Below are 27,345 nucleotides of genomic sequence, written 5' to 3' on the forward strand. Positions count from 1 at the left end.
CTGAACTTAATGTAAAAAGAATGGAAAAAGCTATTAAATAATCACAAAAAACAGTGTAAAAATCACCTCTATGAAAACTACAGTGAAAAATAGGAAAAATAGCCCATTAAAGAAAATATTAGGGGGGCTTTCCTGGTGGCATAGTGGTTAAGAATCCGTCTGCCAATGCAAGGGATATGGGTTCGAGCCCTGGTCCAGGAAGTTCCCACATGCCACAGAGCAACTAAGCCCGTGCGCCACAACTACTGAGCCTGCCCTCTAGAGCCTACGAGCCACAACTACTGAGCCCACGTGCCACAAATATTGAAGCCTGCGTGCCTAGAGCCCAGGCTCTGCAACAAGAGAAGCCACCCACAGTGAGAAGCCCATGCACCGCAACCAAGAGTAGGCCCCGCTCGCCGCAACTAGAGAGAGCCCGCACGCAGCAACGAAGACACAACACAACCAAAAATAAAAATAAATAAAATAAATTTTTTTAAAAAAGAATATATTAGGAAGATGTGATCTAGTCAGAGAAAATATCAATTGGACCAATATCTGAGGAGTAAGTAAAAATTATTTAGGCTATTGATTACTGAGACAATATGGTGAAAGACTTGGTTGAAAAAGAAACAATGAAAAAGGCAAGGAGGTGGGAGGGGATAGAGAGGAAGATACTCAGATGAATCTAGACAGCCAAGAAGGGGCTAGACCATGGAGGACATCACTGAAAGTTTTAAAGATCTTAATCTTTACCACAAAAGCTATGAGAAGCAAAGTATTTTAGGCAGGAGAAGGACATAATTAGGGAAAGCAAAGACCATATCTTACTCATAATGGGACTCCAAGGCCTATGACACAACAATTCTCACATGATAGTTACCAAAAAATTATTTTTAAAACAAACAAATGTCTAATTAACCAGTTGAAACTTAAAAAGTGCTAAGTATTAACAAATTCATCTAGGAAACTGGAAATATTTTTTAAAGTTATAAATCATAATAAAGAATACAATCAAACCTATTATCAAGAACTTGCTAATAGCTACCAACATGCTATTAATGGCTCCAATACCAACACTAAACTAGACCTCTGGAACAACTGAAACAAGTGATTTCATCTTTCTCGATCCACAGTATCATCTTCCCTAATCCTCCATTTCCATATCTATAAAAGAGATAATAATACATGACTTGTTTATTCCAAAGGTTGGTTGTGAGATTCAAATAAATCACTGTATGTAGTGGAATAAGTACAAAATGCTACACAAGAGTATTACAATGCTGTTCTTAGAGATTTTCTTCTTCTACTAACTATGCACTGTATGATCTTTTGAGCACAGGGACCTCCAATGATTATTTGTTCCTATATTTCAAGTTAGTATATTAAAAGAGATTAAATCATCAAACACAGGAAAGAAATTCAGAGGCAATTATTAAAAACAAAAACAACACTTAGCCTAAATTTAGTGATTTCTAACCAAGAGATTTCTCTTTTAATAAATACACTGTATACTAACAACTTAGAATTCTTTTGAATATACTCAAGTTTCAGTCCCAAAAAAATAATGAAACACAGATGTATTTAAAAGATATTGTCACTAATATAAGATGTTGTCATATTATATACTGACATCGAGACAGTACAAAATGTCTCCCACTGTTGTACATAGGTAAAACCAAATACTGAGAAAAGGCTACTATTAATATTATTCTTCTCATAGAAAGAGATGTAAGTCTTATAGTCATATTCTACGGTGCCGAAATTTAAATTTAAAGGCAATAATCTAAGAAGGAATTATAAATGTTCATTTGGCTACCACTAAACAATTTTACAAAGTTTAAAACTTTTAACAAGGGAAATAGATGGATCATAATTACCTATACAACTTTATACCCAACTGATCATAAAATTGCATGTTGAAAATACCAAATTTTCCAAAAGCAAAATCGAAGGAAACCTGTTCTCATTGGACCAACACTTTCCAGTTGTTAACATATGTTGCATGCTCTTTGTGCCCTTGCTAAAAGAATCAAAGGGAAAAATCTAACTAGTACAAAGATAAGTGCTATTTACTTGTAGCTGTGTTCTTCATGTCTTTTTTTTTTTTTTTTTTAATCTCTAAATGTAATTTCAACACTGTGTAGCAGGGAGCAATCCTTGTGAAATAACTTAGGCAAGAATATTAGTAAACAATCATCAGGCTGTTAGCAGACAAGGTACACATAAGATTGTCTTAAAGGCCCAATCCTACTTCCTAACAAACTCCCCAGACTAGAGGCAGATTTGGGGCTCCTGGGCACTGGCCCAGATCAAGTGCTGGCACTTGACCGTGGAGGTGAGGGCCCTTCCCCCTGGCTCCCTCTCGGCACTGTCCCCACATTCCTTTCTATGCCAATCAAACCCTTGCATTCTTCCATAAGACCAGAAAACAGAAACCCTTTGTCCTTAAGCTGAACAAACATTTTGATAGGAAGCCCTTAATTATTCATAAAGTCTTGGTATTTAGCCTTGCACTGACCTAGACATTAGAAGACCACCAGTGCCCTCTACTCACGCAGAAAATAAGACCTAGATGAGTCTCACAGAAAAACGACGGGCTCTCCACTCAGAAACCTTAGTTAGAATTTTTAAAGCTAGGAATTCATAGTTTAGTTCTTGGCGTCTGCATAACCTTGCATGTTTAGCGCTGGTTTGTTCACAGCTTGTTGGCAGGTGTCGCTTTTCTGCATTAAAAATGTTGCTCATCAAGTCATTTACCATTTTAAAGGAAAGCGTAGAAGAAGCTTCTGGTACTGCCATCAGAAACTCTCTGTTGAAGTTGCTCTTGGTTGAAATATTTTTTTAAAACCTGTGACCTCCCACAGTCGACTCTCTCCTCATAGGTGACTCCTCCCGCAGCTCCTGGCTTCTACTGCAAAAAGACGCTGTACTGAGTTGACGTCCACCATCCATTTAGGCCTCGCATGTGGGGTTCCTTTTAGAAGGACTCAGCTCTAGCTCAGTTCTGCAGGGGCCATGACTGACTCTTGAAAAACAAGCACCTCTGGTCGCCCGTGGTAGATGAATGACTCATTCCTACTGCAGACTTCTGCAGACTTCGTGTTTCTCTTTTTATACGAGCAGCTCCAGTCAGACTTTGACTTTTAGAAGTTGTTTACATATGAGACATACATAGTTGTTGTGGCCACCCAACTTCAAGGGACACATGTCAAGCTCTCCAAGGGTTTTGTTTGTTTGTTTGTTTTGTTTTTAAGAAATTTTTATGGCAGCCGTGGCAAGAAATCTCCGTGCTCTCCATTGGCTGCTTGAGTCCCACAGCTCAGATGCCAGGTGCCAGAGTGCTGCAATGCACCACACAGACAGGCTTCTTCGGCTTCAAACATTCCTGCAGGAATGCAGGGCAAAAGATGCATCCGCAGGGCAACTAGCTAACAAGCTGCCAGCCAGTCATGCCCTGGTCAGCCTACAACAAGGGAATCGAGATAGGCCATTACCTTTATCTTGAGCCAACTGCCCTCACCAAAAGCTGACAAACTCCAGGGAGAGGAAAAGGAACTGAATGCAAGAGAGAAATTTTGGGGGTGATAGAAATGTTCCATATCTTGATTTTGATGATGGCTACATGACTACATACATCTGTCAAAAATCACTGAATTGTTGTCACATAAAATTGTTGAACTTTGTTGTATTTAAATTATAGTCTAATTTTAAAATGAAAATAATGTTACTGAAAACACTGGTATAATTAATATTATAAACCATTAAAGAGAACTTTATAAACCACATTCTACACAGCTCCAAAGTACTATGAAAGCTTGCTACAGTTATATGGTATTTTCAGGTGTAACAAGATCCCTAAGTATTTTTGTAATTTTTAAAACTACTCACAGGGAGTTTACGAGAATAAAATAAGAATACTTTGAGAAATAAATTAAGTATTAAAAATTAAGTATTCACCTTCAAATATTATTCCTCCAAAAAAATAGTTAAAAGAAAAAACATAGTGAAACTAAAAAGAAACTAACATCTAGAAATAGAAACTCCAAGAGCACTCATATATCTGAATGTTTGCATTTATCAGAGAGAATAAAAACGTAAGATATTCAAGAATGGTTCATTTAACTTATATTTCTCTTTAGATGCTAGAATCTATAAGAATAGTTGCTTTAGAATATTAGAGCTTCGCTTATTTAAAAAAAAGTAAAGATGAACAAAAAAAGGAAACTGAGTTTGGGTAGTTTGCCTACCTTTTCTTCCTTAAACATTAATATGATTGACTACACCTGTTCTTTTTTGCTGTCCTCTTCAAAAGATAAGTTAACAGATTTTAAAATATTTATTAAATTAATTAAATTCTAATTTGGTTCATTTTAATTAACATTTATTGAAAGTCAACTATATGCTAGGTCCTGGGGCATAAATGCAGATGTGAAAAATAAAAATAGTCAAGATGCAAAAATCATAAAGTGCTATAATGACAAGACTAGGCATTTTCAAAGTGAGTTAATTTACCACACATTAAAAAAAAAAAAAAAAAGGACCTACTACCAGCTATTCATCTCCCTGAGAAAGACAGACAAGTTTGATACAGATTAAATTCTATATTTATGAGTTTTAATACCAATAATCACAGAGCAAGAAGGAGTCCAAACACCAACCCCACCTCTATAATTTCTCAAAAATTATGGCAAATGTTTATGTCTACTTGAGATTGAAGAAGGGGCTAATGACACAAAAGGATATTCTTAGAACACCACAGTTAACAGCAGCAACTGTAACAAGGTTTTAAAACCCCTCATCCAACTCTGTAATTTAAATCTCTCTGGATAACAGTAAGGACAGTTATTTGTAAGCCTCAATACATTTTACCTGGGTAAAGAAAGCAACATAGAGATGTAGCATAAAAGACAAGTTAGTTGCTGACAATGCTGTGTCAAGAATGATCTTCAAAAACATTATGGTAAGTGAAAAAAGCCAGAAACAGGATACCACATTTTGTATGATTCTATTTACATGACAGAAAAGATAAATATATGGAGAAAGAAAGAAGATTAGTGATGACCTAGGGCTGGAGATGGGGATTAAATGTAAATGGGTTAAGAGGGATCTTATTGGAGGGATGAAAATGTTCTAAAACTGATTTATGTTAACAGTTGCACCACTTGGTAAAGTCACTAGAAATCACTACACTCTACACGTGAAAAGGGTGAATTTTACATTATATAAAGTATGCCTCAATAAAACTATAACATAAATACAAGTTAGCAAAGCTATTCCTATAAAATGATGTCTAAGGATGCGATCTTAATGCCAACTTGCAATACACTCTCTCATCAATGGTGGAAGGAACTGCTAATCTTGGGTCTGGATTCAAATAAACCTAAAATTGAATTCTAGCTTAACTATTTATAGATGTATTAGTATTCAGAAGCTAAGACAAAGATATGCATAAAATGTATATAATAGTATGTCTCTCATAACGTTACTATGAAGATTAAAGAGATAATGCATATAAGACTTAGCACTGCTTCTGGCACACATATGCTATTAATATTAAATCTATATTATTAAAATTCTCACAAATTTCTCACAGACACATAAGTTGAAAAATAACTGTTCATGAGTTTTTCAAATATAAATTATATGCAAATTAGAAATACAAGTATTTCTCAATGAATACAGAAAGTAACTATCAGCATGAGCTGTGATGATGAAGTAATGATATTCTGAAAGTCCTGCCAGAAAAATTAATCTCAGTAATTTGTAGTCAAAGAATGTATCTTCACATGAACATATTTATCTTAATACAATAAATAAAGCTTTTAATTAGAAGGACTTTATGGATTTTTGAGGGGTATTCACACTAAACATTATAATGTAGAAGAGTGGATGTTAAGAGTATAAAGCAAGGATACAATTTAAAAATATGTGCATTTTATAAATAGGTCTTAAAGGCCTTAATATAAGTTAACCTCCATAAATACTGGAGACTGTGTACATGTTAAAATAACTGCTGAGAAATCAAATTTTTAGAAAAGCTTATATAAAGCTGGAAAATAAAAAAACAGTATGTTTAATTTATTAATTCAACTAGTTTTCACTTATCTGTAGGAACCTATATTTCAGTTCCAATCACTGTTTGCTTTAATACTAATTAGATGGTTTTCACTTCAAACATAAATCATTAATAAAATTTAACAGAAAAATATTGAATAATGTTAAAATATTATGCAGTTAAAAACTATGTAAGCATCTCCTTCCAAGGCCCAAAACAGCAAAAAGGACAATTTTATAATTAGATTTTAAAAGACAATATACACTGCTTCTTAAAGCAGTTTTTCTCTCCTTAAAATTCCTTTAATTTATTGTGTATTCTCTGCTGACATGAGGGCAGGCATCTTGCCTATTTTGTTTATTGGTGCATCTCTAGCCAGGCCCTGCAGAGTGTATGGCATGCAGTGGGCATTCATCACCTATCTGTGGAATAGACCTGAATGAATAATAAAGAACAAGCTCAAGTATGCAAAAAGGCAGACAAACATAGTGGAAAACCTCCCTGGAGTTTCAAAAAAAAACTGTAACGGATTAGGGAACACTGTTCAAAAATTGAAGAAAATATGCATCCTGTCTATTCTGGTCAGCCTTCCCTGCTTTAATCAACATGATGAAGACACAAAAGAAGAATTAAGCATTTTAAAAAAGACAGTAGAAGACAAAAACTGTATGAGCAAAACAAAAAAAGATTCTAAGAAATATGCAAAGAAATGCTTGATTTATAATGAAAAAATGGCTACATTAACAAAATAGGGCAAGTCACACAACACAGAATCCCATAAGATGGAAGATTAAGTTACATTAAGTACAGAGCATCCAGCATGAGTCCACTGTTGTATGCCTGACCTGAGATTACAGTTCATATAAAAATACAGCACCTTAGTAAACAATATAAGTAAGACCTAACCATTTGCTACAAAGGGCGCTATTACAGTAAAAAAGAAAAAAAATTCAGCAAGTTATCCAAATCAAAAAAGAAAACTGTAATGAGAACAGTTTGCACTATGAACTGTCCAAATCAAATTTACCATACGATGTAATGGAGAAATTGATCAGATGGGCTATTTTCATTGTGATCATGTTTAACCATCTCTAACGTATAGGCTAATGAGATAAAATAAAGCACGCATATTTTGTTTCCTTTAAGCCTGTAAAATTTGGACTTAACCCACACTTAGGGTCTCACAAGATAGGACATTCTTGTGTGCTCAATCTAAAATTTCAGATGGGCAAAAAAATGTATTTTCTAAGGAAATTCAAAGATGACATACAAAATGAATGCATGAATTGAGTCAAAGACAAATGAAGACTGCTGTATGTCTCACTTTCAAACTTCCCTAAGCTTCTTTAAAAGATCTGTAAATTTTTAAGAACTGTACAGCTATTTGATTGGAATAGATGCCATTCACATATTTCGATAAGTTTGAATCTTACTTTGATGAAGAAATATTTGATTCGCCTCTCTTTCATTTACTTGATTCACCTATCTTTGAAACAGAAACCTGTATCTGCAATGTATGTCCATTTCAAGAGGATGTGACAGAGCAAAAAAGCAAACAATGCTGGATTTTTCAGAAACTAACATATGAATCCCAGTCTATCCTGAAATGTTTAGCTATGTGACTATACACAGATAAGTGTTCATATCTGCTTGTATTTGTTAAAACATATTCTCTATCATCAGATTGTTAAACTCAATGTTAATATCTATCACTAGAGAAATAATTTGTAATCAGAGTATGTGCCTTGGCTGAACTGATTTACCATCTGATAATACTTCAAAGAGCTATATTTCAATATTCTCTTTGATTTCAAATTGAATAGCAATGAGCACTAGGCCTATGATAGTATTTTTTTAATAAATAATACTCACGAAAATAATTTTGGATTCCTTTAGCACTACCTATTTTTTTAAAAAGTTTCCATAATTAATACATCTTATTGCTAATAAAAAAGGTGATGAAGCAAATATGCATATGGATTTCAAAACATGACATATATATATGTCCACCCAGAATGGGAACCATGAGGTATTTATAAATTCATGTTAAAAACAGGTACTAAGAACCCAACCTTCCTACTATTTCTAAAACCTTCTATGTCCTCCTAACCTATTCCGAATAAAAGAAAGTAATGAGGTGAATGGTCATTTGATTTAATTGTTCACTTTTTCATTTGTTTTAATTTTTGTTTTATTTTGCAGTACTGAACTTGTCTATAACCTAAAGACTTATAAATTCCATATGTCAAGCACTACATCTACCTTTTGCAGAGCTTAACAGATATATAACTTTAAAACATGAGAAGAAAATTAAGCAGAAAAAGATCTCCCTATACCACAAAAAGTTACAAAATCATTTCGTAGAAAAACAATCTATTATAAGTAAGCCATCTCACAAACAGTAAGAGCAAAAAATACTGTGAAGATAAACTTGTAAACAACCCAAAGAATTCTAACAAATTCATCTCTTTCTTCTCTTCCCCAAATTAAGTAGACCTATTCCAAATAAACACATTACCACGTTTTACTTGCTTAAGCTATACCAATTCTTAAGAAAAACTGTGTCAAATCTAAAAGTTAACATTTCAAACAAAAAGTAAATGATATAAAGGAGATAAACTCAGCTTCTGGCTTTGGAGTTAAAATAGACAGACTTAACATTGAAAAGCAATGCAGTCCCACAGAATTGGATGAAAAATTTACAAAATCACATATATATAATAGGGGATTAATATACAGAATATATAAGGAACACCTTCAAATCAACAATAAAAACAATCCAATTTAAACATGGGCAAAGGACTTAAATATATGTTTCTCCAAAGATGATTATAAATGGCAATAAGCACTTGAAAAGATGGCGGAAGTAGGGGGTTGGGTGAAACAGGTAAAAGGGATTGAGAGGTACAAGCTTCCAGTCATAAAATAAATAAGTCATGGGGATATATATACAGTATAAGGTATATAATCAATAATAATGTAAAAACTTTGTATGGTAACATGGTCACTAGACTTACCATGATCATTTCATAATTTATTCAAATGCTGAATCACTATGTTGTGCATCTGAAACTAACATACTACTGTATGCAAACTATACTTCAAAAGAAACCAATAATCATTAGAGAAATGCAAATGAAAACCACAATGAGATATAATTCTATATTCAATAGGATGGCTATCATCAAAAAATGGAAAATAAGAGTTGGTAAGGAAGTGGAAAAACTGGAACCCTTGTGCACTGTTGATGGGAATGATGGTACAGTCACTGTGAAAAACAGAATAGCAATTTCTCAAAAAATTAAACATAGAATTATCATATGATTCAGCAATTCTACTTCTAGGTATATACCCAAAAGAACTGAAAGAAGGGACTCGAACAGATTATTTGTACATGCATGTTCACAGCAGCATTATTCACAATAGCTAAAAGGTAGCAATAACCCAAATGTCCACTGATGCATAAATAAACAAAATGTGGTATTTACATACAATGAAATATTCAAACTTAAAAACGAATGAAAGGAAGGAAAGGAGGGGGGAAGGGGGAGGGGAAGACATTTTGATATATTCTATAGCATGGATGAATCTTGAAACTTTACACTAAATGAAATATGCCAAATACAAAAGAACAAATATTCAATGATTCCATTTACATGTGGCATCTAAAACAGTCAAATTCATAGGGACAGAAAGTAAAATAGTAGTTACCAGGAGCTGAAGGAAAGGAGGAATGGGAGTTATTGTTTTAATGGGTACAGAATATAAAATTTCTGGATAGTGGTAATATGAATAGTGGTAACAGCAGCACAACAACGTGAATGTACGTAATGCCACAGAACTTACACTTAAAATGGTTAAAATGGTAAATTTTACCATGATAAAAATTAAAACAATAATAATTTTTAAAGCGGTGTGATACAGCTGAAGGAGCCCTGAATCAAGAAAATGAAAATCAAATCGAGGCACTGATATTAACTGTGTGCTCTTAACTAAGTAACTTGACCTCTCTGGGATTCAGTTTTTTCATCTTTGAAATGAGAAGATTGTAATAGATGATGTCGGTGTCTCTTTTCAGTTCAAAACAGTCCATGAAATCATATTCCAGACGCCAGAAGAACCAAAGCTGAAAATCAGGCTGCTGCCACTCAAGTGGAGATAAGAGAACTAACATCTCAGTTAAATTTTACCAGTTTTAAGACATTCTGCTACAGAGAATGTGAATCTGAATCACAAAAGCAGACAGATGATAATAAACACAGCTTTGGAAACAAGGGAATTAAAAAGATCTATCTCCAGGAACATTAAAAACACCCAACTCTATGTTCCTAAGGCCTCAAACTGGGCAGTTAAGCAAACACCATTTTCAGTCCTGTTGGGTGGGTTACTTATTCTCTGTTTGCTAATAAATATTATGGGCATTTTTTTTATACTTGAAGGGCCCAGCTTCCATTAAAGCTAAAAGTATTTACTCTGGTGTTACAGCAGAAAAATGGCTGCTTCAGTTTCCATTTCAGGGAGGCAAAAGGATCACCTCTCCCTATCAATACCATGAAGCTACTAGCACCAAATCCTGTATTTCCCATTTAACACTGAACTCAAACACAGATTCCACAGAAGCATCTTCCTCCCACAAATAAACTGTTCAATAACTTCACTAGTCAAAACCAAGCTATCTGGCACTGTGCTAAGTAAGGAATGGATACTTAGATGGATCCCTTAATCTTGTAAAGAAATACGTGTTTTCCCACATTCCTATGAGTATGAAAATGGCTCATGACATAAATAAGCAATAATTATGAAAAAGAAGAAACATGAAACAGATTTTCATTCAATATGAGAAAGAGCTTTAGAGCTGCCCAACAATGAATCTGGCTGCCTCAGAAAGTAGCTAACTCCCTTTGAATAAAATGTTCAAGCCTTGGATAGATGACCATAAATCAAAGCTATGTCATAAAGTCTCAGAAATTGAGATAATACCTAAGATTCCACCTAACTCTAATAAACTTCAATTCTACGAGATTAGCAGCATAGTAATATCTATATACTATTAATTGCTACTAGGAGAATTCAGACTTACTAGCCGTACTATCATAACTAGCCTCTCTACACATGGAAATTCATCTTTACTATAAGGCAAGAAAGTATATTGAGTTTTTCAAAGATGATTAACAAAAGATAATTTATATCTTCACTCCTTTCGGGTAAGGAAGGGATCAAGGACTTTGGAATCAAATAACCCTCCATGAGAATCCTTGTCCAGCCACTATGTGACTTTGGACAAGTTATGTAACCTCTCTGAGTTTTTTTAGTTTTATAAGAGGGAATATCACCTAACCTCACAGGGTTGTTATGAAAATTTTGTTAAACTAAGTGCCTAACACTGTATAAAAAAGTACAGTATTGTCTTTCAAATCCTACCCATTCTTTAATAACCTGCTTGAAAGTTACCTTCTCCATTTTCTCCATGACTTTCTAAGCCAAAGTAATTTTTCTCTGAACTTCCAAAATTTATTTATAAATAAGATCACATTTTTGAACCCTCAATTATAGGAGAAAGTGAACTTGAAACTATATTATGGTCGTAGTTTAACAGCCTGATCAGAAAGTAATGCGACTAATGAATATCTGATTAACTGGTTTAACTATTTTTAAGTGTTCATATTAAAAAGTGTAGACATCCTTATTTGTGTACAAGTCCAGGCCCAAAGTAGTCTTCCAAATTCCTCCCCCACTGTATCCCTTCACAGATCTAAATGGACTAACCCTGACTTTGTCCAGACAATATTGTCACCTAGAAGCCTCTACACCCTAACCAGCCTCTGAATACCTGGGTATCTAACTGATTCAGCCATTAAAGCCCAATTCCAATGCCACTTCTCTGAAGCCATTCCTGAGGTCCTAGAGATATTCTCTAATTTTTTTAAACTAACAAGAAAAACATTCTGCTTAAGCCTCAATTTTGCAATTTAATGACAACTGTTTTCATCTGTGTCTGTGTCCTCCCCTACTAGACTGTAAGTCTTCCTGGTGAGGGGATATCTTTTACCCTCACTGCATTCTACTTTATTCTTTCCCCAATCCCAACACTTAGCAAAGTGCCCATCAAGACACAGAAAAATGAAAAATATTTAATGACATCTAATATCCCCTAATACAACTGAAGCATCTTAAGGGAAAGAAAAAATGGCAAAGGAATAAAAAAAGAAATTGACACAAACTTCAGGCACCTATTTTTAAATTAAAACTGCAGATCAAGAATGTGTAAATCGTCAATGTTCATGCAATATAACATTGTATAGTGACAAAGGCAAACTATCTAAAAACTACATTACACAGTATAGACGAATCTGACAAATTATTTTAAGTGACAGAACCAGTCAAAAAAGGAATATATGTTGTATGATTCCATTTATATTAAATCTAAGAATATATGCTATTAGATACCAGGATAATGATTAACACTAGAGGAGGATGAAAGAGAGAGGCTTTTGGGATGCTGATAATATTCTGTTTCTTGATCTTGCAGCTGGTTACCAAGCATTCAGTTCAGTTATGAAACATCATAATATACATACTTTTCTATAAGATATTAATATTTAAATCAGAAATTTTGAAAGAGCTGAAATGTTTATCATTTCTCTGTTTTGAAAAAAATGTTAAGGCCAAGAATATATCTAAAAGCCTAAAAGCATTATCACTGTAGCAATTTATAATATAACTATGGACAGTAGACCAATGCTTAATTCTGCTAGCAAAAACAATGCTATCATACTTTATTGTCCTTTAACCAACCATTTACTGCCCTTTTTTAAACATCTCATACCAAAAAAAGAGTCAAGTTAAAATTTAAATTAATTGCTCAAGATTTATGTCATTAATTATTATTTGTCACTGCTTTTCTCACCACACCCTACACATTTCAGTCCTGTTCGAAAGAACTAAAACAGCTAAAGTTAACCTGATATAAAAAAATGAAAAAAATTTTTTTGAAAAGTTTATTTTTTTATGTTTGAAAACTATGTAATATAGAATGAAAGATACAATGTAACCAAAATATTTTGAAAAAAATAAAATCTAAGAAACTGGAGTTTTGTAATAGCTTGCTCATTCAGGTTAAAATATATTAACATGAACATTTAAATGGGAGAGAAATAACTTTTTTTAAATGTTACTTAAGCCACACATTTTAAAAATTACCAAACCTGATTAAATTAAATATTATTTGTTTGCAGCTTCACATATAATTAATATCTCAATTTAGAAATATTTTAAAACAAAAATTATACACTATTTTGCTGATTTAAGTAAAATCTAGATTTTCATTACTAACTCAAACGTACCAACTAAAACATTTTCAATGTGCTATAAAATGCCTTTGTTTCAAATGCTGTGGCCTGTAGTAAATATGCTCTTCTCATTACAGCATGAAATATAAACACAGCTTCATAAATGTGCTTTAAGAAACTCTGAAATGTGAATTTTAAAAGTCCAAATGAAACAGCTTGTATAATTTGAGGAAGGGAGAGACCATGAATGGGGACAGAGCTGACATAATCCTCACTCACTGCAACAGTTAAATAGAATTCTCAGTTCTCATATGATTTCTATTTAATTCAAGTATTATATGATGTATTTTATCTGGTATTTTATTCATTTCATTTAACTAAGATACATCTCAATTTATTGAGTTTTGTACTGATTACTTTCAATTTAGAGCTGCTAAGAATAATTATAGTTTACTTTGTATTTGCTAAGGAAAACAATTTAAAGAAACTATTTCAAAACAACATACTTCTGTAAAGCATAGCAAAAATACCACTGAAATAATGTAGAAGTGGTCTTAACTACAAAAAAAGAAAATCACATCCAAATAAATATTAGCATTCTGTGATCTCATGCTTTTAGTATTTAATTGGAATATTTTCATTTAGATGTCAGCAGATATATTTTAAACCAAATTTGGCAATATTTAGAGTAAGCCTTACACATCCTTGACATAAGTCTTACCTATTTAAATATTCAACTTTTTTCATAAAAAGGCTATAATTCACTTTGGAAATTTTGGCTGTTTTATTTTTAAAAAGAACTTAACTGTTTCCCACGGTGAACTGCATTGTATCTAATAAATTTTTAGGGTCATGAGTGATAAATAAATCAACAGATACAAATATCTATTAAAGTTGATATTGACTTATCAACTGGTAAGTCATGGTATTTTGTAATAGATCAGAATATAATACTTCGCTCAAATGCAACATGTAAACAATAATAAAAAGTTGAAAAGTGAATCTCTACACAGCATAAGTGCCATATGAGGACTATGGATGACTAAGGACAAAATTAAACTTATCAAGAGAAATTAAGAATAAAGTAATTTAACAGTGATTTCACTTTATAGAAGAACTGGTTCCAAGACTGAATTAACTTCAAGTTCTATATTTTTTTAATTTTCTGAATCAAGAGGCAAATTTCTTTGAAAATGTTAGCATTTACTTCACAAATTTCATTTTAAAAGTTATATATTATTAAAGGAACTATATTTTTAACAAATGAAGTACTTTAAAGAAGTCAAATCTATTTTCTGAAAGTTATGTTGCTTTTCATAAATAACTAATGAAAATACATCCTACAAAAATAAGCTTAATACTAATTAGGAGGAAAAAGCAAAGATGTATTCCCAATAATTGAAATGATCCAAATTTTAAAATACAGAAATATTTCACTAGAATATAATTTCATTTATTTAAATCTTATTTCATACACTTAAACAATTATTTCTTTAATATTAAAAACACTGCTTTCAACTAAAAGAAAAAGGTATGATTAGTAACTATTGACTCTCTTTTTATAAATCTCTTTTAATTCAGGAAGAATGACCTCCAAATAAAGGAATCCAATACTAAATGAAAGTAAGGGCTAAAATCAGTTTCTGCCCAAATGCAGAGTGACTGTAAACAGACATGTCAAATATACTAAATCTATGTCATGGATATACTTTACTCAGTGGTTAGGAATACACATGAAATTGTTACTTAGTTGAAAAATACTTTGGCCTTGATATTATTTGCAACTTATTAAAAAATCTTTGTAACCTCTCAAAAAAGAAAAAGAAAAAAAAAAATAAAGTACTTGCCCTGGAGTTCCTATACAATGTGAAAAAGCAACATTTTACTATAGCTGCGATATGGATTGATAGTTATTACCCCAACAACAGTTATCACCACCACAAATACTATAACCTAATAGATTTCAGATATTTAAAAGAGATTTTTAACATCTCAGTAAAAAAAAGATACATGAAGTATTAACTTCACATATTTTTCTAAGGTTTTATATAAAACTAACACACTGGCATAAGACAGATACGATTGGGTTTTTTCCCCTCCTAAGATAATAAGTGAAAATTACCATAAACCATACTTTAACACAATACTTACCAGCATGTGGACAGTTTCAGAAGTTTACCATAAAGAGCAGTGCTGAAAGAGGGAATAATCGGTACAGGTATGCAGTAAGATCCCCTACAATCCAAAGAGGTCAGTCCTGCCTGGAAACCAAATATCTGCAACAAAAAGAAAAGATCCAAATGTTCACAGAGACAAAGTTTTAGTAAGCACAGGATGAAATACGTCAGTTTCAATTTGCTCTACAACAGCTGCACACTAAATATGTTCTGATGTCTTTTTCCACTTCCCAAACATCAACATTTTCTTCTATTAAATCTGACATTAACTAAGTCAGAATTAAGAAATTTAAATACACAATATTTCTTTCATATCCCTGCAAGATTACTCTTCTTTTGACCAATTTTAGGTTTCACATTTTATTTCTATACATAACTCTCATTTAGCATTTTATTGTCTGCTACAATGCACATATTCTCTGTTAAACTGACTACATTGTGCACATCACAGATATTGTTAATAAATCATTATTATATCATTTTATTCCTAAAAGAATATTAACTACAACAAAAACAATCTTAGAAAGTATTTTGCCTTCAACTTACAGTATGCACACACAAAAAGGATATCCAAACATATCCTAAATAATGTTACATCTTTTCCCTTTCTTTTGTGAAAATAATGGTAGGGCTGAGGTTTTTCACCTCAGGTAATTTGGTACATGGCATAAATTACTCTTTATAAGTTTATTCTTAAAACTAGCATGTCACACTCAAAAATTTTATAAGCATTCCCTGAAATTCCTGAAAACTACATTTGCCTTAATAGGAAGAATCAATGTAACATCACATTTTACACGAAACGTTGCAGAGAACTGAATATATTTCTTCTTCCATTATTTTCAATAAAGTAAATGTCTCAAACAGGAAACACTGACACACAGAGATACAAAACAAAGAGTTACTGTTTTCCAACAACATGCAAAAGCCGTTTAACCCCAACATTTGTTTCATTATTATTTTTTATTCCTTGGGTTTATAAAGCACTAACTTTCTTATCTCTAGGATTAATATTAGCTGCTAAATTCTACAGCGAAACATGTTTAAAATATACCTCAGTAACTAATTTCCAATACAAAATACTTTCATTTAATGAACATAAACTAATGATCAATTTCTTAGAAAGTAATATTAAACTGCTTCCAAACAGTTTCAAAAAGCTATTCTGCTCCTACCATTCATCAAACTGACAATGTCAAATCTTTTCCTGTAAAGTCGGTTTTCAGTGAACGAAGTTAACATTTTGGAAAATGAACATTAGTTAGAATTTTGTACTTTCAAAGAAAAACTGCATTTCAAAGGGCCTACCTACTTAATTACTATCAAGAAAAATGAAAGTGATATACCTATTGATTACTATAAATCCCACTATTAACCAAGATGCAAGAAATAAAGAACTGAGAAGAAAAAGAAAAAAGCATGTTTCTAATACTTAATTGATCAGCCTTAAAAATTAAGTTATGCCACATTTATATTCTTTGAAGACTTGCTCTAAGCAACACTATATGCAAAGAACTGGGCACTGTACAATTTCAGCATTTCATATTTCCTCTGAAAGGGCCAATATTTAAAAGTTTCTGAAATTTGCAATTATTAATACCACTTAATACAAAGCATGATTATTCAAACGATGCCCAACCTCCAAATATTTCTAGAATATGAATCAGGGTAATACTTTATCAAACTAGATTATCTGTGTTCAACTAAGAACTCTCTCGAGTCACCTTCTAATACTCTATAAATGTCCCAACAGTATAATCACAGACACTATCATTAATGTACTCAGATGGAAACTGGGTGTTGAGGAGATCCCCTGCTGGTTGTCTGCAGAACTGCAAGGGACTTTGGGGAAGGTCCTGCATATTATTCTGTAATTTTTTTAAGTTTTTACTAAATGTACATGTTGTCCAGAGATGACTCCAGAGAACATTCAAGCAAGTATAAATTACAGTGAATCAAAAATAATTATTTCAAAATAACCATCAAAAATAATTATTTCAAAATAACCAATTTCAACTCTCTCTTTTAAATCACAGCAGTAAGACACACAGATTTACAATACCTATATAACCGAATAACTTGTCAACAACCCTTGACCAAGATTACAAATACTTTATCTAGAAAAAGGAAAACCAGCACAGTATGAATTGAGGTTGTTTTCACCAGGATTGTTCATATATTCAGAAATAGAATAAAAATACTTATTAACAACACTGCAAACCAACAGTTTGAGGCATCAAGAATGTATGAAGCAGTAAGCGCAACTACTAATATAAGTTTTAGCTGAAGGAAATGCCAACTTGACTAAGATGACTTACACATGACATTAAATGGAAAGTTAAATATGCAGTGCCACCTTTTAAAGAATCCAATAAGAAAACAATTTAACTAAATCACCTCATTTTACATATGGGAAAAATAAAGTCTAAAAAGGATAAAGGACTTCTTCATAATTACCTATTGCTGGAACAGCAATATGATGTTTCATCTGATTTAGCTCATCTATTAGCTCACAATTTCACTCTGCCTTGCTTCCTCTCTCTATTCCCTGCTTCCCCTCTCCAAAAAAATATGGCTGATTCACCACTTACTCTTAAAGAAAAAACAATCTTTCTCATCACTACCTCTCCCCTCCAACCATCAGTAAAATTCCATTTCTCATCTGTCATCAGCAAAAATCTTGAAAAAGTAGGCTGGAAAATGCCACCTTTTTTTTCTTTGCCTACTCATTCCTTAAACCCTCTAAATCTAGTTTCTATTCATGTATCCATTGAAACAAAAAGAAACACTGGACTGAAACTGATACTTATATTCTTTTCTTATGGAGAGAAATTAAGTATTTTCTCCTAATTTTTTTCCACCAACAATTTAAGTGAGGAAACAATACATAAGTAATTTTTTTCATCACTCAGAATTTTTTAAATGAATGTCATGTTGTCACCTATACTTTTAATGAAATAAAATCCTTCAGAATCCACAAGGAACGCTTACAACTCAACAATAAAAAGACAAAATAACTTCATTTTAAAATGGGCAAAAGATTTGAATAGATATTCTCCAAAGAAGATATACAAATGGCCAAGAAGCAGATGAAAAAAAAATGCTCAACATCATTAGTCACTAGGGAAACATATATCAAAACCATAAGGAGATACCTCTTCACAACCACCAAGATGATTAAAATCAAAAAGACAGTAGTAACAAGTGTCAGTGAGGATGTGGAGAAATAAGAACCCTAATTCACTACTAGTGGGACAGTAAAACGATGCAAGAATCCCTTTGGAAAAAAAAGTTTGGCAGTTCCTAAAAATGTTAAAGATACAGTTACCATAGAACAGGCAGCTCCACACCTAGGTATATACCCAAGGGAAATGAAACCTGTGTTTATACAAAAACCTATACAGAAATGTTCATAGCTATATTATTCTTAATAACCAAGAACTGGAATCAACACAAATGTCCACCAACCAGATAAATGGATAAACAAAATATAGTATATATCTAAACAATGCATTATTCAGTCATAAAAAGGTAATAAAGTACTGATACATGTTACAGAATAGATGAACCTTGAAAAACATTATGCTAAGCAAAAGGAGCCAGCCACAAAAAACCATATGCTGTATGATTCCATTTATATGAAATATCCAGAATAGGCAAATACATAGAGACAGAAAGAGATTAGTGTTTACAGGGGGTAGGAGGAGTCAATGGAGAGTAAATACTAATGGTTTCTTTTTGGGGTGATGACAATGTTCTGGAATTAGATAGTGGTGATGGTTGCTTTAACTCTGTGAAAATATTAAAAATCACTAATTTCTATTATTTAAAAAAGGTGAATTTATGGTATGTAAATTATTTCAATAAAATTATTTAAAAATTTAAAACCTTACAACATAACTAAAGTTTACCTGATCCATGACCCTCACGCTAGTCTCATTGGCACCCCCACCAAGCCTAGATGCCTAGATCGCCCAAATCTACTTTCAGGAGTTCAGAACGTATCCCACCCTTTTGTTATACCTTTATAAACCCTTTTATATCTGTGAACAATCTTTAGCACTATTTTGTTTTCTTAATTTACATAAATGGCATCATACTATATATACCATTATGCTTCCTGACATTCCCACCAAAAATTATGCCTCAGAGAGCTATCCATGTGGGTATTTATAGACCTCTAGCTGTACATATCTGCATATGCAAAAATTTCTCTGGGACAAGGGTCAACAAACTACAGTATACAGGTCAAATTCTAACCACTGTCTGTTTTTGTACTACCTACAACCTAAGAATAACTTTTACACATGTACATTTATAACTGAACTGATGACAGGGAATACTAAGTTGAAACCCCAATTAGGTGAAATGTTATCCCAAGAAAAAGAATTCCTTCTTCTCATTAGTAAAACTGTATTACAAAAAAAGAGTCCTATCTTACATTTTGAATTCTGTCAACTCAAGATTCATGGAAATTTGTTCTATTATTTAAGTACCTACACAATATCCTAAATTTTCCCTCTTGGCCCACAAAGCCTAAAACACTTACTATCTGAACCGTCAGAGAAAAGTCTGCTGGCCCCTGCTATAGTATATATATTGAAAATTGGAATGGATGGGTGTAAGGTAGATGTGTTTTCAAATTTATTAGATTCTGCAAAAGCACTCTCCAAAATGATACCAATTATATATCCACCAGCCATGTGTGAAAGCACAATTCCTTGAAACCCCCAGGGAAAACTATTTACTGGAGGTCAAAAACTCCCAAATCCAAAAAATTCAAAGGGTTTTGATTCTACTATAACCTTCCTGATCTCTCTGAAGCATCTGCCATAGCTGATCCTTATGAGTAAAAGGCCTTAAATTTATATATTTTTCTATAGTTTACATAATGCTTTCACTAACTTATTTTTTATATATGTTTCAAACTTTAGGTGCCTTTCAATGTCTTAGCTACTTGATGCCACACTTATTCAAAAATGGGTTTAGCATTTAAATACAGAGGACTTGGTAAGACATATGAAAGTTTCACCTGCATATTTTCTTCCATGCCAACTCTCAATTAATAAACTTCATTACATGAAGTGGGAACTATATACTATTTTGTCAAATAGTCAATACAGTCACATTTACATACACAAAATTAAAACTTAAGCATTTATTTGAGTATTTAATTGAAAATTACTTGAGTCTAAAATGCCAAAGACACATGAAATAGACATCTAAATCCTCCACTGTAATATTTCAACACTGTAATAATGAAAATTAAACTTTGAAAACTTCCTCAAAGGTTACAGTAATCATGCCAAGTAACATGAACTGCTATAAACCTTAAAACAAATCGGTATTTTTCGTCAGTTCCAAACAGTCACAAAACTAAAACGCTCTACCAAGTTCTGAAAGTTTTTTTAAAATGTACTAGGCCACTGAAGAAGCACCAGAAATGCAATGAAATTTTTTTTAATGTAATCAAGTGGTCAAGACTAAAGACTTTATTTTTTAGAGTATTCAATATTCTTTTTTTTTCTTTTTTTTGCTGTACGCGGGCCTCTCACCGTTGTGGCCTCTCCCGTTGCAGAGCACAGGCTCCGGACGCACAGGCTCAGCGGCCATGACTCATAGGCCCAGCCACTCTGCAGCAGGTGGGATCTTCCCGGACCCGGGCACGAACCCGTGTCCCCTGCATCGGCAGGCGGACTCTCAACCACTGCGCCACCAGGGAAGCCCCGAGCGTATTCAATATTCTTAATACCAATGAAAAGTTTTTCTACATATATTATACTATGCCCAACACCTGACTTCCTGGGACATTTAACTTATCCATTACAGCTGTAATCAAACTTACCAAAACTTTATCTAGACTACACTGTAACTCTTACATTTCCCTGGAAATTCAAGTGAGCATTTAACATATTAACAAATAGTAGTGGTAAACAACTATTCCAATAACTTTTATGTCAGTATGAATGACAACCATATTGGTGACCAATAGCTTAGGTGACCATTTTCCTTGAGGATAGGGCATCCCTGTTTCATCTTTAACGCTGAGTGTCTGCAGTATGGAAAGAACTCAGTATTTACCAAATGAATGAATCCCACGAAAGTAGAATACCTTGGAAAGAACTGCCTAAAATTATACTTGCTTTGATAAAACAAGGCAAATATTCTTAACAATATAACCTGATATTCAAGTTGTGCCAATATTAAAAAAAATCATACACCTTGGTGTATTAATCGTGGGAGTGAATAAAAAAGCACAAGTATGTATCTAACTTTCAAAAATACCTTCTGCTACTCTCCGCATGACATAAAACACTTGTTACAGATCATTATAATAATTATGTCCAAAGAATCATACTTTCCTATGTCCACACCCCTTTGTAACATAATACTGTCAACTCCTCCATCAAGGAAGTAGAATTTCCTTCTCCATCATCTTAAAAATGGGCTTTGCATGGACATCTAGAAAAAGATGAGTTTTTCCACTCTACATGGTTTGAAAACAATCAAATTTTAACACCTTAAATTTAAACATGCCTGGAGGTGATCTAAAACTAGTATCTTTAAATTGCTTTCTTTTTACCCTACAAAGACACAAATATTGGGCTTCCCTGGTGGCTCAGTGGTTGGGAGTCCGCCTGCCTATGCTGGGGACACGGGTTCGTGTCCCAGTCCGGGAAGATCCCGCATGCCGAGGAGCGACTGGGCCTGTGGGCCATGGCCGCTGAGCCTGCACGTCCGGAACCTGTGCTCTGCAGCAGGAGAGGCCGCGACAGTGAGAGGCCCGCGTACCGGAAAAATAAAAAAAAAAAAGACACAAATATTTAAGAACTTCAAAACATCAAACTATAAAGCATGAAACAATAAAGCCAGGAGTTTATTTTTGGAGTTCTCTAATTTTCAGTACTTTACATAAAATTTAGTGCATTTTTAGTACTTATTTTTTTTTAACATCTTTATTAGAGTATAATTGCTTTACAATGGTGTGCCACTTTCTGCTTTATAACAAAGTGAATCAGTTATACATACACATATGTCCCCATATCTCTTCCCTCTTGCATCTCCCTCCCTCCCACCCTCCCTATCCCACCCCTCTAGGTGGTCACAAAGCACGGAGCTGATCTCCCTGTGCTATGCGGCTGCTTCCCACTAGCTATCTATTTTACGTTTGGTAGTGTATATATGTCCATGCCACTCTCTCACTTTAGTACTTTTCTTGATTTCAACTTGACATAGCTTCCTTTAGTCCATAAAACAGAATTTAATTAGGTACATGCTATCTCTACTTAGATTATACATGTGTATTTGCTTAGCAAAAACACTTATTACTCAACATCTGAGCTTATCTATTTGTAAGTACCTACGGTGGGATGTATCACATATTTATTAAAAAAAAAAGAGATGGAAGAGCTGAGCAAAGTCTCCAATAATTAACTTTACATAACTTGATTTTAAGTAATAAAGTTTTCCTTGGCATTAAGAAATTAACATGAATTCAATAAGAGGAAAATAACTAAAAAAAAATGTATTAAACTTGCTTTATAAAACATTGTCTCTCACAAATATTCACCTCAAAGAAATCATGAATCTTTTAAAACATCCTTAGTGCTCTTTTACATTGCTTATAATCAATGATATATGCAATCTTCAAAAATTATAATTACTATTATCTTACAGATATCAAGCTATTAACACCAAATAATTGAAGAAATCTTTAAAATAGGTACACTTTTATTTTTATATTAATTATGCTGAATAATGAATATACCTATCATATCTTATTTAAATCTCATCTTACAGGGTACTAATTCTGTAAAATTACAACTCTAAGAAAAAAAAGATTTATTTAATTCTCCCGAAGCCAACCAAATACTAATACACAAGAAAATTCACTTTTCATACCTTAAGGTAGCAATGTGCGTAGCAATAATGAAGCAGATTATCAGAAGGCTGAGTAAGGCTGCTGACCACATGCACCAAATGTTCAGCATACATCGGCACAGAATGTTCCAGATTAATTTTATCCACCAGTATCTGAATGGATGGCAAAGGCCGAAGAGACTGGAAGTTTGTAGTATTCATGAAATTACTTGAGTTCTAGAAAATAACAGTGTTCACTTTATATTTCAGGAGAAAGTGACTGATGTGCAATGCCCTCTATACAAGCTTCAGAGTGACACATTATGCAGTGATATCAAATCATCCTAGAAATGATGCCTTTCTATGGGACTCTCTTACTGTAACCAAATAGAAACACCTTCTACCCATTTTTAGGTATATCCCAGATTTCAAAGAATGCCTATTTACTGTGAAATTATCAATGCCCTTTTAGCTAAAGCTTTTATTTTTTCAGTCAACTAGAATATTGTCACAACGTGCCTCAGTACATTGAAGGTATTTTCTTAAGCTCAATGATTCACACACACAAAAAAATCCTAGATATTTCAGAGCCTTTATCTTCTTTCCCTTTATACACATTTAGATGACTAAACGACTAAGTGCACTACTCAAGACAATCTGAAAGACACAATAAGCAAAGTTTGCAGGACAGAAAAATTTCCAATCCACATCATATCTACTAATATTAAACATGCTAAAGGCTCATAAAGTCCTAAGAATCTCGAGGTAGGCTTCATATTTTCAGCGTTACAGAATCTTTCTAAGCTTCCAAGTAAATGGAGATAAATTTCAACATGTCCAGGGTATGAACCCAATTAGCAAGCCACCCCTTCCAGCCCTTGAACTTATTCCCATACCTGTAGCTCTCAATGAGGAACAGTATGACCCTCCATCCAGAGGTGTGGAAAGAACAGTTTAATTGTTTTATCTGTCTTTCATTATCATAATAATAAGGGAACAGTACTGGCATTTAGCAGGCATTGGCTAAAGATGGTAAAACTACATAATACTTCCCTAGTCCAAAAAGCCAATAGTACCATTATTGAGAAACACTGTGCCTAAAAATAAGTTGAAGATACAGTTCTTCCTTTTTGACTCATTAATAATTTTTAAACCATCACATATTGAGCAATTACTTTAGTAAGGGACTTTATTTTGGATTATTGAGATATAATATACAGTAAAGCACAAAATCTTAAACATAGAGTTCAACAAATTGTTATGTATGTAACCACCACACATTTCAAGCACCCTAAAAGGGTCTCCTATATCCCTTCTCAGGTAATATCAAATCCCCACCAGGGGTGGCCAATATTCTTTTGTCTGTTCTTCGACTTCATTTAAACAGAATCACACAGTACATACTCATGTCTGCCTTCTTTCATTCAACATATCTGAGAATTATCTACTGTTCACTCTTTGAGTTAACACTTATCATTATGGAATGACTCTTTATTTCTATCAATACCTCTTGTCTTAAGCTCTACATTTTCTGATATTAAAATAGCCACTCTATCTTTCCTTTGATTAGCACTTAAATGGTGTATCTTTTTCCATCCTTTTATTTCTAGTTTGTGTTATAGTTTTCAGCTCCAGAATTTCATTTCGTTCTTTTTTTAATGGATTGAGGTCTTTTGAAATCTTCCACTTTTTTGTCTCTTTCTTGAACTTATTAACCATAGTTAAAGTTCATGCATATACTGTCATATTTCAATTCTTCTCCACTGAAATTTTCCCCAGATGATCTCTTTACCCAGCAATACAATGAACAATTATGAGTGGCTGATAGAGAGCAAATACACAAAATGAAACTGATATATCTTAATTCTCTGCCATACTTCCATAAGTTCGATTTAAAGTTAGGACAATTTTTACTTCCATAATCATCATCATGTCACCATTAAAAGACATATAACCCCCAAAATAATAAATTAAAGATAACAGATAATACCTTATATGTATATGGCAGACTCAGAAAGCAATACATTGTATACAGACCTAAAATATTAAGCAACTAATAAGTCCTCATTAAGAAACACAGTAATAATCACTGGGTTCCTAACATGTGCAAAATGGTTTACATGCATTATCTCACTGAATATTCAAAATCATTCTAGGAGCTAGGTACTTTGGGGAAACTGCTCTATGCCAGCACCCAGACAATCTTAAAATCCATGGAGCCCACAAGGCAAGGCTAAACCACACAAGACCTAAGCCTTGGTGGAGCACCCTATGATATTATCAGAACAGGGGAAAATAGGCGGTCTTGTGCAGAACTGCTAAAAGACCATTTCTCAGTCGACTTCTCATCTTGAGAAACACTGCTATGGGGAAATTTTCTCATCAGCATCCCTCATTCACGGGGCTTTCCATCCACTCTCTCAGCTGTACGCTATATAACTGCTTAGGTGCAGTGTGGAACTGAATCCTTGTCAACAAGGTACCCTACCATGTGTCCTGCAGGTCATTTGGCGCTCTAGATTCAGGGTTGTCCTGAAAGGGACAAGGCAAGCCAACACCATTACTGATTTGCTTTTGCTGTCTATGTAAGTAATAAACTATCTGAATCTATCAGGGCTTGTTGCTTCTTTACTGGCTGACTCTGTCAGCCTACATGAAAAATATAATTTTCTTTTGTTTTTCAGAAAAGGAAAACAAGGCTTAGAGATATAAAGCAGTGTCCTAAGGTGTCATAGCTTGTACATGGTCTGACATCAAGGCAAATGCTCTTCAACATTTATTTATAGAGCCTTAGCTTGAGGTTATTTTTTTAATCTATTTATTTATTTATATAATATATATAAATTATTTTCTAAGAATTAATAATCGTAGTTACATTGCTTTAACTTCATCATGGATAACTATTATATATAGCCAGATATTCTGATATTCTATTACTTAATCAACTTCCTCTTACAATATCACAGGACCAATAAATATACATGTATGAGAAAACAAGTAGTGAATGACAAAATATACCTTTTCTCCCATAATGACAGGTAGCAAATGATCCAGCAAGTTGAATTCAGCCATGAAAATTGTGAAAGTACATTTGAGGAGAGTAATACTTGTATGTCGAGTAGGAATATATTCCTCCAATGATGCCACTTCTTCAGGATTCAGCATTGTTTCACTTTCGCCCTTAATATCTAAAATGAAATAATAAAAATGCAATGAAAATTTATTTTTAAATAATTTTCTTAATTAATGAAAAAATTAATTAGTTCTCCAAATTTTAAGGTCAAATTCTTTTTTTCAACAATGAAGCAGTTGTAAAAATGTTGCCTTAAAGAAGAATAAATTACTCTAGAAATGTATGCCTTTGCTATGTAAAAATTTGTTTTATATTTTAAAATATTTCTTAAATACTTAAAAGAAATTTTTAATCTCTGTCATCAAAAGAATAACAGCTTCCTTTCATAAAAACACCACTGAGATAATGCAAATTCAAGCCACAGACTAGGAGAAAATATTTGCCATAGACAGACACATACATAGACATAGGTATATGCATAAAGGACTTGTACGCACAGCATATTAAAAATTTTAAACTACCTAAAAATCAAAAATAAACCAATAATTCAATGGAAAAATGGGCAAAAAAGCCTTGAACAAGCAAAAGATAATATATCCAAATGGTCAAAAGTTATTTCAAAAGTAAGTTAACATTGTTAGGTATCAGATAACTGCAAATAATGTCACGATGTGGTAGCACTACACATCCACTGGAAAAGCTAAAATGAAAAAGACTAAGAATACTAAAAGTTGGCAAATACATATCAGCAAACTTTTTCTATAAAGAGCCATATAGAAAATACTTTAGGAGGGACTTCCCTGGTGGTGCAGCAGTTAAGAATCCACCTGCCAATGCAGGGGACACAGGTTCGAGCCCTGGTCCGGGAAGATCCCACATGCCAAGGAGCAACTAAGCCTGTGCGCCACA

General features: G+C 33.2%; 1 protein-coding gene across 1 annotated transcript in view; it reads right to left on the minus strand.

Moving 5' to 3' along the window:
- VPS13B (vacuolar protein sorting 13 homolog B) overlaps nt 1-27,345 on the minus strand; it is an 803,413-nt gene that overhangs the window by 671,687 nt on the left and 104,381 nt on the right. Inside the window, exons 14-16 of the mRNA XM_082674491.1 lie at nt 26,382-26,551; nt 23,406-23,600; nt 15,478-15,602 (exon numbers count right to left, since the gene is read on the minus strand). Of these exons, the coding sequence (XP_082530617.1) occupies nt 15,478-15,602; nt 23,406-23,600; nt 26,382-26,551 (490 nt within the window). The remainder of the gene's footprint in view (nt 1-15,477; nt 15,603-23,405; nt 23,601-26,381; nt 26,552-27,345) is intronic.

This window comes from Grampus griseus (genome assembly GCF_964374135.1).
Source record: "Grampus griseus genome assembly, chromosome: 17".
NCBI lineage: Eukaryota > Metazoa > Chordata > Mammalia > Artiodactyla > Delphinidae > Grampus > Grampus griseus.